Raw genomic sequence first — 14,028 nt, forward strand, 5'->3', positions numbered from 1 at the left:
AATGCAGCTGAGCACGGGAGACACAATCCATAGACTTCCTGATTCTAGTGCTTTTGTAAGTGTGTGAAACCAACCTGCTGGGCTAAGGAAGTGGTTTCCAGTTGGTCCAATCTACAACTTCACAAATGAAGAGTCCTCTCTCCTTGTCAAGTCAAGTGGTTCATTGGTTTTCTTCCAAGGAGCAAGCATATTCTGGTTTGGGAAAACTTAGCTGAAAGCCAATGCCATCAAGTAGATTTCTTTTTTTTTTTTTAAATTAATTTATTCTTAGATACCCCTACCGAAGTTTTCCCTCTCTTCTCTCCTCCCAGTTCCTCATTCCCACCTCTCCTCTGCACCCCACCCCATCCACTCCTCCTCCATTTCTATTCAGGAAAGGGCAGGCCTCCCATGGCTATTGACAAAACATGTCATATCAAGTTGTAGTAAGACTAAGCACCTCCCCATGTATTAAGTCAGATAGACTCTAGGTCTAAGGTTATATGGCTGATTTTGTGGGTGGACTTGGGGGCAGGTAGGGATGGAAACATGAGGGACCAGGTCGGGGTGGGATGGGGAGGAGAGTATGAATCAGGTTTCTGATGGCTCTGTGATCAGACACCATTAGCACAGAGTCCTTTTGCTCTCAGAGTTTGCTGGTAGGAGACTCTAGAGGCTTACAAATTGGGCTGCTGATGTCATTTCTCAAATTCTATGGGTGACTGCTGAGTTAAATGTACTTCAAACAAACTAAAATAATTGGCCTGGGTCTGGATGCAATCTCACATCTCTCTATGAGAGAAGAGTTCTGAGGAAAGTAGTTATATTAAATGCAACTTTGAAATAAAGACATCTTAAGCTTCTCAATTTTGATGTCCACATTGTAAATTTATTATGGCAAAGAACACAGACCATATATGTGCTACAAAAATCCCTTTGCTAATCTCTCTCTTTCTCTCTTTCCCCTTGTCCGTTTTTTTCTCTCCTTTCCCATTCCTCTCAATAAAATGTGATTAATGGTGGAAATTTTGTTTACATGAATTATATTCAAAGTTATTTTCTGTAAAATAAATTTTGCATGCCATTATATTTCCATCTCTGCTTCATCATTGCCTCCCGAGCTAACACAATAATATTATCCCAGTCATCCCCTATTACATCACCATTTCCCTTCACATTTAGGCAGCAATGTCATTTTCCGATGAAGCTATTTTTCCTTGTTAAAACAGACAAAGCGTTTCATACATTCAGACTCAGTTATACAGTTGCATGATTGATTCCGAAAGAGGACTAGAGTTCAGGCAAATAACAGTTGCCCTTATCTGCTCAGTACATTCTTTCTTCTGCTAGATCTGGGAAAACGACTCAGGTAACTGGACTTGAGAGTGAAGTGGAGGGCAGTTAGTTCAGATGAATTCCCCAGGAAGCAGACTCTGAGACACAGTGAACGTGCCAGATGTCTGTTAACAAATGCTTTAGGATTTGACATCTGGGAAGAGAGAGGAAAGAAGCTGCAGTAGACTACAGGAGAGGATGAAGTGGGAACCAGGCCTAGTGCCAGGCCCTGCTGACCCCATGCAGCACTCTGATGGAAGTAGGCTCCTTCATTATTACATTGGGGAAGCCAAGATGGCCAGGCCTTTGTACAAGTCATCGATCTGTTGCTGGTGTGGGCTGCCCCCGGAGGGTCAAGGTTCTGAGTGAGATGTCGTTTTGCAGCTGAGACAGTCCCTGAAAGGTCTGCTCATGAAAGGCTGTCTTCTGAAAGCAGTGGTCCTCAGACAGGGGTGATTTGTCCCTTAAGGAACACTTAACAATTTAGGCATTTACTGTCATGACTAGAGAAGTGTCCCTGGCATCTAGTGAGATGTGTCCAGGGACACTCCAAATATGCACAGGCCAGCCTCCAGGAAAAAAAAAATATGTAATCCAAAGCATCAATAGTGCTGCAATAAGGACAACCTGCTCCAGGGCAGTAAATCCTTTGAAACAACCTGCTAGACATCACTGAGTCCACTCTTGGTGTCATCGTTAATTTGGATGTAGCTTGTTAGACAGTGTTGCCTTCCTTTTTCCTCTTAATATTCCAACAAACCTTTGGAGGCTCGGATCAAGGTTTCTTTTTTTGCTCACTGTCTCTTAAGTGAATTAAGTGAATCAATTAAGTGAACTGCTCCAATCATGAAGTGGAAGGACAAAGTGTGGGGTAGAAAGTACCTGCTTGTGGAAATTGTTGTTGTGTCTTCTTTCCCCTGAAAGTTCAAAACAGGCCACCCCCAAACATACCTGTCTAGCTTATTGACTGCTCTGAGTTGGAGACAGAAGAAAAGACAGAGTACAAGAGCTAGTAATTTTAGTAAAATTATATAAAATTAATGAAGATAAAATAAAAACAAACAGGAATAGAACAAAGCAAACAAACTACCAGAAGAAAAAGAGCCAAAGAAAAAGCACAAGAAACACATACAGATGCAAAGACACATATTCACACAGAGAGAAATTAAGTAGAAACAGAACACCAGAAACCATCATATATACTCAAAGGATGTATAAAGGGAGGAAAGAAGAAAAAGAACGAAAAGAAAAAAATAAAAATAATGCTCAATAAAGCATTATGAGACAAGGAACCTCTAAAAATACTATTGAGTAGATTTGATGTTGTCCATTTACTGCTGTTCATGGTCTCTGTCTTAGTGTTTTGGGAGATTTGTACTGCTGTGAAGAGACACCATGACCATAGCAACTCTTATAAAGGAAAGCATTTAACTGGGGCTGGGTTACACTTTCAGAGGTTTAGTTCATTATAGTCATGGCAAGAAGCATGGCAGCCTCCAGGCAGACAGGGTGCTGAAGAAGGTGCTGAGAATTCTACATCTGATATGCAGGCAGCAGAAGGAGACTGTGTGTCACACTAGGCATAGCTTATAAAACTGAAACTCACTCTATAGACCAGGCTGGCTTTGAACTCACAAAGATCCTCCTGCCTCTGCCTCCAGAGTACTGGGATTAAAGGCAGCATCACCATCACCCAGTTGTGGTTTTCTGTGGTAGTCTCTGTTTACTGCAAAGAGAAGTCTTTTTGATGAGGGTGACAGCCACACTTATCTGTGCATAAAAGATAAGTTTTAGAATGCAATTAGGAATTACGCTAGTCCAGTAAACTGGAATTAGTGGGTTTTCCTTAAAGATTCACAACTTTACTAGTTCTAATTAGTTGGCTAAGTTATAAGCTTTTTATAGTTGAAAATCACCAACATCAGAAAGACTTGATTAATTGACCCAGACATGTATCCACACCTGATTCACATTCCACTACTAGAAACCCTCCTCTAAAGTAAAATCTTGATCTGTATTTGTACCTTCATTTTCAAAATGAGAACCCTTACTATTTATCAGCACAATATGGTAGAAGCTATTATATGTCAGTCAGTGCTTAGTACTTTCCCCCAAACAAAAATATATGCACTTTGTAAGTTTATAATAAATTTTCCTGGTGTAAAATTTGCATATGAAAACAAAAAATATACAAAATTCTTGTAAAATCTAAGTAGCTACTTGATTTTCACTAAATGCATTTTGGTGAATTTTGCCAAAAATGTGTGCATATGGCAAGGCCATAGTTACAGTTGTACCATGCAAAGTTGATGACTGTTGCCTGGGATTTCCATATTTCATACCACTAATGCAGGGTCAGAGCACAGAGGCAGGAAGAGCTGCTTGCTTAGCAGCTAGTACCATGTGATGCCTCATACGTATGTAAGAGATGTAAAGAATCCATAAAAACACAATAGAAAGATGTGGTGGCAAAATGATTGCAAAAAATAAGTTTTGATCATTAGGTTGTCTTTGCTTGGGTGTAATCTATTTCAGTATTGATTACATTTTGGTTCTTTGTTTGAGACAGGGTGTCACTATGTAGTCTTAGCTAGTCTAGAACTCAATATGTAGCTGTAGCTAGCCTCAAACTCACAGAGATCCAGCCATTTCTGCCTTTTGAATGTCACGGATTACAGTCATGTATCACAACATAAGTCCTTTATAATTTCTTAATAATAATGACTGAACAATTGTCTTAGGACAATTTTTTTCCAGAAAGTTTAACAGCTGAGCCTTGTGAGTTCATCTAAATACTTGAACTCACAGCTCTGAGTATAACTTCATAAACAGAAGCAATCCCATTATCAGGCAAAAAAGATGTCTAGATAGATGATGCTAAGGAAAGCTGTTGTTTTAAAATTTACTGTTGTTTTTGTGGTTTATTCACAGGCATTTCCCTGCATTTCAACAGGCATTTATGGTAAGTGATTTAACACTTGATGATGTTTGTATGTTTTTGTTGTTATTGTTAAATTGGTGGCCAGGGGTAGGGAATGGTTAACTGGAAAAATACAAAATTCTTCTGTGAATCTATTTTTCTGTGTCTTACAGAGACTGGAAATGTAGGTCAAGTCCACTAAGGAGTCCTAGAGGGTTATTCAGATTGGTTTGTGTTCTTGAATTTGGTTACATTGAACATCCAGATGAAATGATTTGACACATGGTGTCTCTAAGTCTTTTGTTACATAAAAAATTTTCTTCTAGCAAGGTTGACTTCTAAAATTGTTTTCTCTAATACACTCAGATTTTTCTCTCACAAAATGTATAATGTGCACAAAGCCTATCATCTTTGTTTTACTATGACTTACAAAAATGTAAAATACACAAACTGTATTTTACACAAAGAAGTGGCTGTTAATAAAAACAAAAAAATATTTTAATAACCTGCAAATGTTTTCTTTCCTGGTGTTGATCATTATTTTAAGTAGTGAAAGATGGACTTTTTCTTAACCTCGCATTCCTTTAAAGACCTTGATGAGAATAAAATGAAAACCAAATAAAATGAAGAGGTCAAAGACTTGGTCATACATTTAAGCATTTGAGGTGGACCTTCCTCCTCTTCATATTGCTCTTTACAAATCATGAGTCCTTGCTGTAGAAATGGACAGGTAAGGGCAGGGCTCTCCTAAGCCATTTGTCCATATCCTTTATGCTGCTCCCTCCTCACAAATGCCCTGTTAGAAATCTTAACTACTTGCATATGGGAAGCATTGTGTGCAGGTGGTGTTGTGCCTGATTCCAACCTTCAGTGTGTGAGGAGTCTGACCAGCTGACACTACAGACATGGTTTTCATTGTGAGGATGTCCCTTCATCACGATCTTGATTTTCCTCAGCAATGAACAAACACAGGACTGCCTAAGCCACCACATTGGCTTCTATGTCTATTCCCTTGTCAGACCATTGATGCCTTTGTTTCTGAAAATATTATAGTAATGTGCAAAGAATTACCATAGGATATGCTGTGAAAAGGGGAGTAGCTAGAAAGAAAAACAGAACAGGAAAGGAAGATGAGGAGAGACTATAGATCCCAAAATAGACAGGGAATGCAAAGTCCAATCTAAAGTAGATCCTGGTCAATGTTCTTTCCAGAAGGACGAGAATCCCTTCTTAGAGAGGGAATATGGCTGGCAATCTAACAACTGGCTCAGTTTTCCCTTGGGAGGAGAAGGAAATAGTGAAGACAGTTGGGATTGCAGTAGAGTGGCTCATGCTCGCTCGCTGAAAGGGCTGGGCATTCTTTACTTTTCTAATAGCTGTGATGAACTACCTGGCAAAAGCAACTTAAGAAAGAACAGTGGTTATTTTGGCTCTTTGTTTGAGGGTACTGTCCCTCATACAGTACTGGTTGTAGGAACATGAGAGAGCTGGTCATATTGTATTCATAGTCCTGAAGAGAATAGGAGAGATGCATGCTGCTCGGCTGGCATCCTCCCATGGGGCACTTGTATGTACATTCAGGGTGGGACTTTCCTTCTTAGTTAAGCATCTATGGAAATACCTTGCAGATACCTGGAGAGGTATGCCTCTCCTAGGTGATCGCAAACCCAGTCAAGCTGACAATGAAGATTAGTCATTGTCATTGCTACCAGGCAAGTAGAGCCATTTCCACAATGCTGGGTCAAAAAATACTGTACTCAAGTCATGACTTCTCATCTTGATTCTCTTTGTTCGGGGAAATTTATGAATGAGGATGAAACCCACGGCAGTTAGGGGTCAGAGATCCATGTTCAGTTTTAATCCATGGCATCTATTTCTCTGACTTGTAGAAAACTCCAAGATGCTGTAGTTTATGGCCCGTTCTACATTGGGCAGTTTGAGAGTGACACCCGTTTCCATTATGAAACCAAAACTTTCTCATTAGTCCTCGACCCTTTGGCAGGACCCGTATACTGTTGAATAGTTGTTTTCTTATTCTTATTCAGAGTCTGGTAGCACATCTTTCTTAATTAGCTGCATTAGTTTTACTTTTATCTTGGTTTCTGAAAGGTTGATTTAGTAAAATATTTAAAGAAAGTCATCTTTCACTACAAAGGAAAAATAAATTAAAAACAAGCAAAGACTGAAAATTGTAGTTCCAGGTACAATTGATTTTGTGCAAATTTTTAGAATAATCATAGGTTCCATTCCCTGCCTTTCTTATTCTGTACTGCAAGCCTCGCTAAATTAATTTTTCTGTATCGCCACTTGCTGCGTGTTTCCCATCTGCTCAGGAGGCTTGGATTGCATTCCATTACTTGAGAGTTCATCTTTATTCTCCCTCCTTGGAACAATGGGCACTTTCTATTTATATTCCCTGAAACTATTGCACTTTCAAAAAGAGGAAAAAACCCAAACCCAGTCTAAGAGGATGTGAAGAAGTGTACTCAGATTTATATGCTTTCACATGTTTAAACAAACAATTTAGTTTGCAGCAGCTTTGGTTTGGTTTGGATTGTTTGAACTTATGATCCTGCTGTCCCAACCTCCTGAGTCCTGGGGTTACAGATGTACGACATCATGCCCAACTTGCACAGTTTTTATTTAAGTAATTAATTTATTTACTTTTGCCAGAGATGTTATTTTTGATGAAACACTTGTCAGGACTAGTATTTATTTCAGAACATCACTTTGCTTTCCTCCATCCTGACACATCCTCTGTAACACAAACCTGAGAACATATGTATAACAAAGTCTAATCATTCATCTTTCCTTTAATACACTCTTTTATCACACACACACACACACACACACACACACACACACACACACACACACGACAAAGTTTTAAGTTATCTACACTATCTCCATTTTTGCTCTCTACCTAATACACCTAGAAGAAACATGCTGTGCACATCTGAGCAGGCTGCACTTCCATCTCCAATAAGCCTTGAGTGTCCATTGCACCTCCTGAGACCTTTGGGCATTTGAACATGACTCATAAATGCTTCCTCATGTTACTCCATGCAGTTTTCCAAGTAAGTTTTCTATTCGCAGCCAGTTTGGATTCTTATTATCATTATCATCATTATTATTTTGTGGTGTGCAGTGTCAAAACCTGAGAGTCTTGTTCTTGCTGGGTAGGTGCTGTACCACTCAGCTGTACCTCTTAACATGCAGGCTTTGTCAAGATTCACAGCACCCTGGTGCATATACTTTTATACCCTATATCCAGAAGAGCACTGTGTCCATTGATTAGCAAATATTTGTTGTTGTTGAGAGTAATAATGTCACACAAATTGTTGCCTAACTGAAGATACAGAAAAATAGAATTTTGACTGGCAAAATAACAGACAGAGAAAGCTAATCAATTGTCATTTTCTTTTTAAATTTCCTCCTGATAAATATTGTACATATTCACCTGATATGAGAAGTTTTGCTATATGGATACATTGTGCAATGCTCAAATCAAGCTCAATATATTTATGACCTCAAGCATATTTATGGTCAAAACCTTCAAAATCATTTCTCTTTGCTTTTTGAAATATCTAACACTTTGTGATCATCTATAGCCACCTACCCAAGTGGTATCTGATTGGTGGATAAACAAGACTAGTTTAGGGAAAAGAAACACTTGTAGAAAGCATCTCAAATTAGAATTGGTGTTTGTAGGCATGGCAGGACAAATAATAACACAGAACTTGCTCACCTGATAGCCCAGCCTGAACAGGGCCCAGGCTGAACAGAGCATTTCACTTAAGCAGAAATCCTCTGTGGTTTGTTACAGCTCCTAGGACTATGGTCAGTGGGGCACATACAGGTTAGTGAGTGAGCGTATTATGACTTCTGACGTGCCTCACCCCACAGGCTTCTCCAGAAGCTGTCATTTATCAGTCACTCACTTTCTTTGTGTTTATCATCACTTTTTAGAGTTTGGCCTGCAAAGGAGCTGCCATCCTACTCTCTCAATTTTGAGTATCATGGATGTATGTTTTGAAAACGTTTCATTAAGAACAAAACACTCTAGTGCCCATGCAACTTCCATGGTATTTTCATCTGACAGAAACTCCAAAGGACTACCATATTCCGAGAGTGCCTACAGGACAAGACTTACTCCAGCACTCAGGGCCAGGTGGCCTCAACAGAAGCCACCCCTCCCCCATTCGTTTTCCTACTCCCTAGCCTTGTGGAGGCAAACTCTGGAGTACCCCAGACCCAGCTGAGGAGAACAGCCTACCCTATGATTCAACCTGATTTAAGGAAGAGACATGGTTAGAACAGACCCTGCCTCCTTTGAAGTTTCCCTGGAGGAGAAACCTGACTTTACCACAGGGCCTCTCAGGCCTGTGGACTGCCCCTACATAAGGTTTTCAGCACAGCTGCCCAGGGCCCCAGACCTCCTGCTGATTCTCAGGATGAAAAGCCTCATTTAGGAAGGCACCAAAGAAAAGCCAGTGTTACTTTTAGAAAAATAGATCCAGGTGAGGCTAACCCTCCCGATCGCTGTTAAACATTTGAACTGGCCTCCACATTAGTCTCAGAGGGACGATTCTGAACTTCTCTGATGGACTTTTCAGACCTGATGCATGCCTTCTGCCCTCCGAGCCCCATTTGGACACTCTGGTGGTAATAAGTTTAACAACAACAGCAACAAAAGACTAGACATGATACAGAGCAAAGGAATTTTTACTAGAAGCAAATGGCAAAAATAATTTTGGTCTGTTTTATGAGAGTCACTAGAGTTAACTGATATAAAGTCCAGGCAGAAATCTATGTCCATTTGAGTACTTGAAAATTGAGTAAACAGTCTCTCAGGAGAAAAAGGAAAATATCTGAAGTGTTCTTGTATACATGGGGTATTTTTAGAGAGAAAGAAATTTTATACAACAGGTTACTGGCTGAAACCTGAAGAGCACCTTCAGTACACTATAGCTTAGCCGAAGTAGCTCCTGTATGTACTCATTGTACCTGCTAGAGTGCAAGGTCTATTTTTTTTTTTCAAAATCCTTACCAAATGTTGCTGGGTGTAAACTTTCTAATGGAGTAACAGAGCCCTTCATTGGCATTCAGGTTTCTTTTTCTGCTCCTAAGGAGCACAAAGGAAAGCAATGTGATATGTCGCTAACCTTCTGTGGGCATGGTAAATACTTTTTTTTTAAAAAATCTGTACAGCTGTCTAAATTGACAGGCATGCCTTGGAAGGAGATAAAGATACTTCCCAGTGACCCTGATGAGGGGCACACCTGCCTGCCTCTCTGCATTCTAAATGCTGGCAGGTTTGAGGAGGTGTGGCCACCACTGCTGTGTAATTCTGAGCATGCTGGACGGAATAGCCCTCTCTGGTAATGCATTTGGGAACCAAAGGAAAGAATGACCAAAGTATGTGCCCGTGCTTTCATCTCTGCAACCTTCCCTTGTTTTTTTTTTTTTTTTTTTTTTTTTTTTTTTTTTTTTTTTTTTTTTTTTTTTTTTTTCCCTCTTCCCTTTGATATTTCCATTTGCTTTGAAAACTTCCTTTTAGGTGGTCTAATAATGATGCGTCTCCCTTTCATAAAAATCTGCTTTCTGGCATGCTAGGATTTTTATCCTTGTCAAGATGTATCCACTATAGGAAACATTATCACTCCTGGCAATCCTTGAGTTAACCATTGCTCCACAAAACAAAATAACATTTTTACTTCCCTTGAGAAAACACGTTGCTATGTAAATGGATGTTTCCTGTCCTAACTGCCTGGTCCCAAATAACTGACTCAGAGGCTTATTATGAATTATAAATGCTTGGCCGATAGCTCAGGCTTGTTACTAGCTAACTCTTAGACTTAAATTAACCCATTTTTATTAAACTATGTTTAGTCATGTGGCTTGGTATCTTTTCTCAGTATGCCATTCTTATCTTGCTTCTCCGCATTTGCCAGCAACTCTCTGACTCTGCCCTTCCTCTTCCCAGAGTTCTCAGTTTAGCTTTTCTGCATAACTTACTGACCAGCTACCAGCCTATCAGCTTTTTATTGACCAATGAGAGTAATGCATATTCATAGTGTAGAAAAGGATTGGTCCACAGCATTGCTGCTGCCAAACCCATCTCAATTACATCACATTTAAATGTTATTCTATGAGCTGACCATCATGAAGCAATAGAGGGAACTAGCTTGAGACAACAAAATCCCAGGTGTGAAACTGCTTCTAAACCTCTGAAGCCTTTTCATTTGAATAGACAATTTCAGCCAATATACTCAGACACACTCATGTTTACATACACATCCCACACAGAACATGGTACAAAGTTTTTTTTTCATTCTTCAAGCTACATGGGACTCAAAAGTTAAAAGACATCAAAGAAACCCAAAGCAAAGCACTAGCCTTATGTTAGAAAACATTCTCATGCATCTAACAAAGGTATTTGCTAGTTCACCCTAGTATAAAAAGGCAGTAAATATGCATGAGCAGAGCTCCCTCAGGAGCTCCACTGAAAATTGTGAAAGCCTTGACAGCTTGGTTCTGTGGGTACTGAGGACACAGTGAGAAGCTAGCTTATCTTGGTGATGTGCAGTTTCAACAGAACTCAATGATCAATACCTCTAATCAATACCTGATTAGAGTTACATTCTATTGATTGATTGATTGATTGATTTATATCCTTTCTGAGGTTTAGGTATGTGTTCCCTTGTAATTTTGCCAAGGTAAATATCTGACCAGGACTTAAAAAGGAAGCCATGAGTTCCAAACCAACCCTTCCTTAGATGCTGCTAATTATTGTTATTCTGCATTTTGTTTTAAAAAGAAGTACTTCTAAAAGAAACATTAAAACATTAAGACTTTTAGTGATCCAGGAACACTACATTCATGAATTGCAGGGCCTGCACATTTCACAGTAAGTCTGAGTATGACTTTCAGACACTTTGAAAACTGGAGCATTATCAAATATCAACCCCCTGAAGATCTTCTTGGGAGAATTTAAGAACTGTCCACACTTCACTGAACTTACTCTTTGATATAGCAGTGTGAAATGGCTATATTCCTGTGCTAGCAGTGATAATGATCAGTATTCATTGTCAACTTGACTAGATTGCAAATCATCTAAAGAACACATCTCTGGGTATGTCTATAAGGGTATTTCCATAGAGGTCTAACCTTCTTGAATGTCTGTACCACCGCCCAGGGTCTCATGTCCCAGACTGAAGAAGAGGAGGGACAGAGGAACACCATTCACAAAATTATGAGGCATAATTTTATCTTCTGAGAATATGTGTTAAATGTTTCAAGCAATCAAACAGGAAATTATTTCAAATTTCTGTATATCTACACATTTTCTTACCGTGTTTTGAATGGTATCCATTCACCTTATTTATTGGGCATGCTTATATCTAAAGGGCAAGTTTCAATAAACATAGCCTTGCTCTCTTGAGAAGAGATTTCAAAAATAATTCTGACAGTTCTTAGAGAAGTCAAGTATGTTTATTTCTTCAGAACAGTGATTTTCATGTCAAATCTGTTTTTAGTCAATGATTCTATTTTTAAAATGTTACCTTGGAATCCTTTTGAAATGCAGCCTATTAGGGTAAAGGTAAGCTGTTGAGAGGTGGGGTGAGTATAGAATGCAGTAAGCATTCTGCTTGTGAGGGGATTTGTCCTCCTCTGTTATTTAAAGATCTGGGAATATGCTGTTGTTCCAAGTGATTATTAAGGTGAGATTGACTTATCTACCCCAATGTCTACTTATCATTGACCTATCTACCCCAATGTCAAATATCTATTTTCTATCTCTCTATTTATCAATCTCTCTATTTATCTATCTATCTGTCATCTATCTATCTATCTATCTATCTATCTATTTGTCTGTCTGCCTATCTATCTATCTATCTATCTATCTATCTACCTACCTGTCTGTCTGTCTATCTATCTATCTATCTATCGATCTATCATCCATCCATCCATCCATCTCTATCTAGCTGTCTATCTATCTATCTATCTTATATCTGTCAAGAGACAGAACAGACCATCTATAGTAGTGTCTTCGAATACAGACCCATCACTTTGAGTACCTTACATCCAAGAGAAGTCTTTCTTGTGATCAATCTTCGACAGAGGACGAGGAGTTTCATCTAACTTAAAATGTACTCATTTGACTACAGTTCTGTCTAATGGGAAAAAAGGAGGAATGCATCTTGTTGAATTTCTAGATTTCACTACTCACAGGGGCATGGTAAGTCAATGAACCACAACATACACCTCTGATTAATTTAGAAACAGTGTCACCCAGAGTTGTTGCTTATTTTATAAGAATAGTTGATAATTTTAATAGTACTAACTTTATTAAAGTGTCCTTATTACCTTTAACAATTAGATTTCCAAACAAAGGGAGTTTTTACAGCATCTAAACAGTGATCAATATGTTGGTGGTTAGCCAGGACATTTAAACATTCAAGTGTTGCCTGAACTGCACTTATATTCTTTGTTTCCCATATTCCCTGGGAAATGTTCAAACATATCAGTAGACTTTGAAATCAACATGTTAAGGATACATAAGTAACAACATGGTTTTCTATGTTGTGATTCTGGACCATCTCCACAGAAGTCTTTGACTGAAGGTATTGTAATTTGTTCTGTGACACCATATTCGTTGAGGCTACATAATGTGTAAACTTACTTACAGGGGTCCTGAGAAGCTGAAGCAACATCCCATCAATTGAGGAACTCCAGGAAATCTGAGTTGAGAGGCAGAATCTGGTCATAGAGGATATATTGCTTCAATAGCCAATTACGATATAACCATGAATATTGCACTGTGCAGCCAATTCTTATAATGTTTACAACTAAATGAAACATCTTATACTTGTCTCCCCTTTCAGCCATGATTAGTAAATGAATTCCCTGCATGTGATGACAAATTTAAGTAAAATCAACAAAATCAGCATAAAGTCACCTCAATTCCATGATATGTTCATCTGAGTCCATTTCTAAACGTTATTAACAAATCTGATTTTAGCTAACATTCCTGAGTCTCCCTTCTAACCAACTACATTTTTCTATAAAACCCACCTTCCTTTTATTGAAGATTCCTATTGTTTTCATCAGGACTTAGATTATAAAGCTGAGTTCTGAGTTCTGTCTTTGTTATATCCCAGTACCTAGAATACTGTTAAATGCACAGAAGTCTTAGTATTTTATTTCAACAGCCAAAACCTAAATAGGAAGCTATAAAATAGTAGAGGAGGCTATTGGCACACCCTCTCCATTCCAGAGACCCAACTCATCATTTAGGAACCATTGGTATCTACCACATGGTGATTTCTGTTTAAGGAATGATTTCATTTTCATTTGACAAGGATAGCTAAAATGTCAGTTAATAATTTTCAAAACAATTTTATTGAAATATAATCTACCAACATAGAAGTTTCCTGTTTAAGGTGCTTCTAGTTTATTCAGTGCACTATGAAGACATTATCATAAGCAAATTTTAGAAAATGTTCATTAGATGCCCAGAACGCCCCACATTAGGCATCAAACCCATCTGTCTTTTCTCCAAAGCCTTAGGCAACTACTCATCTAATCATCAATTCTCTTTCTGAGATATCCAAGGTAAGGGAATCAGGAAATAAATGGCATTTTATAACTTTTATTTTTTATTTACTGTAATATTTTCAGGACCCATGCCATTGTGACATGTCAGTTATTCTTTAATTTTTGATAGTGTGATATTGTATATACATGCTGTATTTAATTTTGCTTAGTTGTGTATAAGTGAATGGAAGAGG

At 38.6% G+C, this 14,028-nt stretch overlaps 1 protein-coding gene across 3 annotated transcripts in view; it reads left to right on the forward strand.

Annotated features, from left to right (window-relative positions):
• Positions 1–14,028, forward strand: part of Macrod2 (mono-ADP ribosylhydrolase 2) — a 1,966,896-nt gene that overhangs the window by 1,346,288 nt on the left and 606,580 nt on the right. For all 3 annotated transcript variants that reach the window (XM_052726012.1, XM_052726011.1, XM_052726010.1), the window contains one exon: positions 4,246–4,276. In XM_052726012.1, the coding sequence (XP_052581972.1) occupies positions 4,246–4,276 (31 nt within the window). The remainder of the gene's footprint in view (positions 1–4,245; positions 4,277–14,028) is intronic.

Source organism: Peromyscus californicus, unplaced genomic scaffold, assembly GCF_007827085.1.
Source record: "Peromyscus californicus insignis strain IS unplaced genomic scaffold, ASM782708v3 Scaffold_7__1_contigs__length_154581171, whole genome shotgun sequence".
NCBI classification, from domain to species: domain Eukaryota; kingdom Metazoa; phylum Chordata; class Mammalia; order Rodentia; family Cricetidae; genus Peromyscus; species Peromyscus californicus.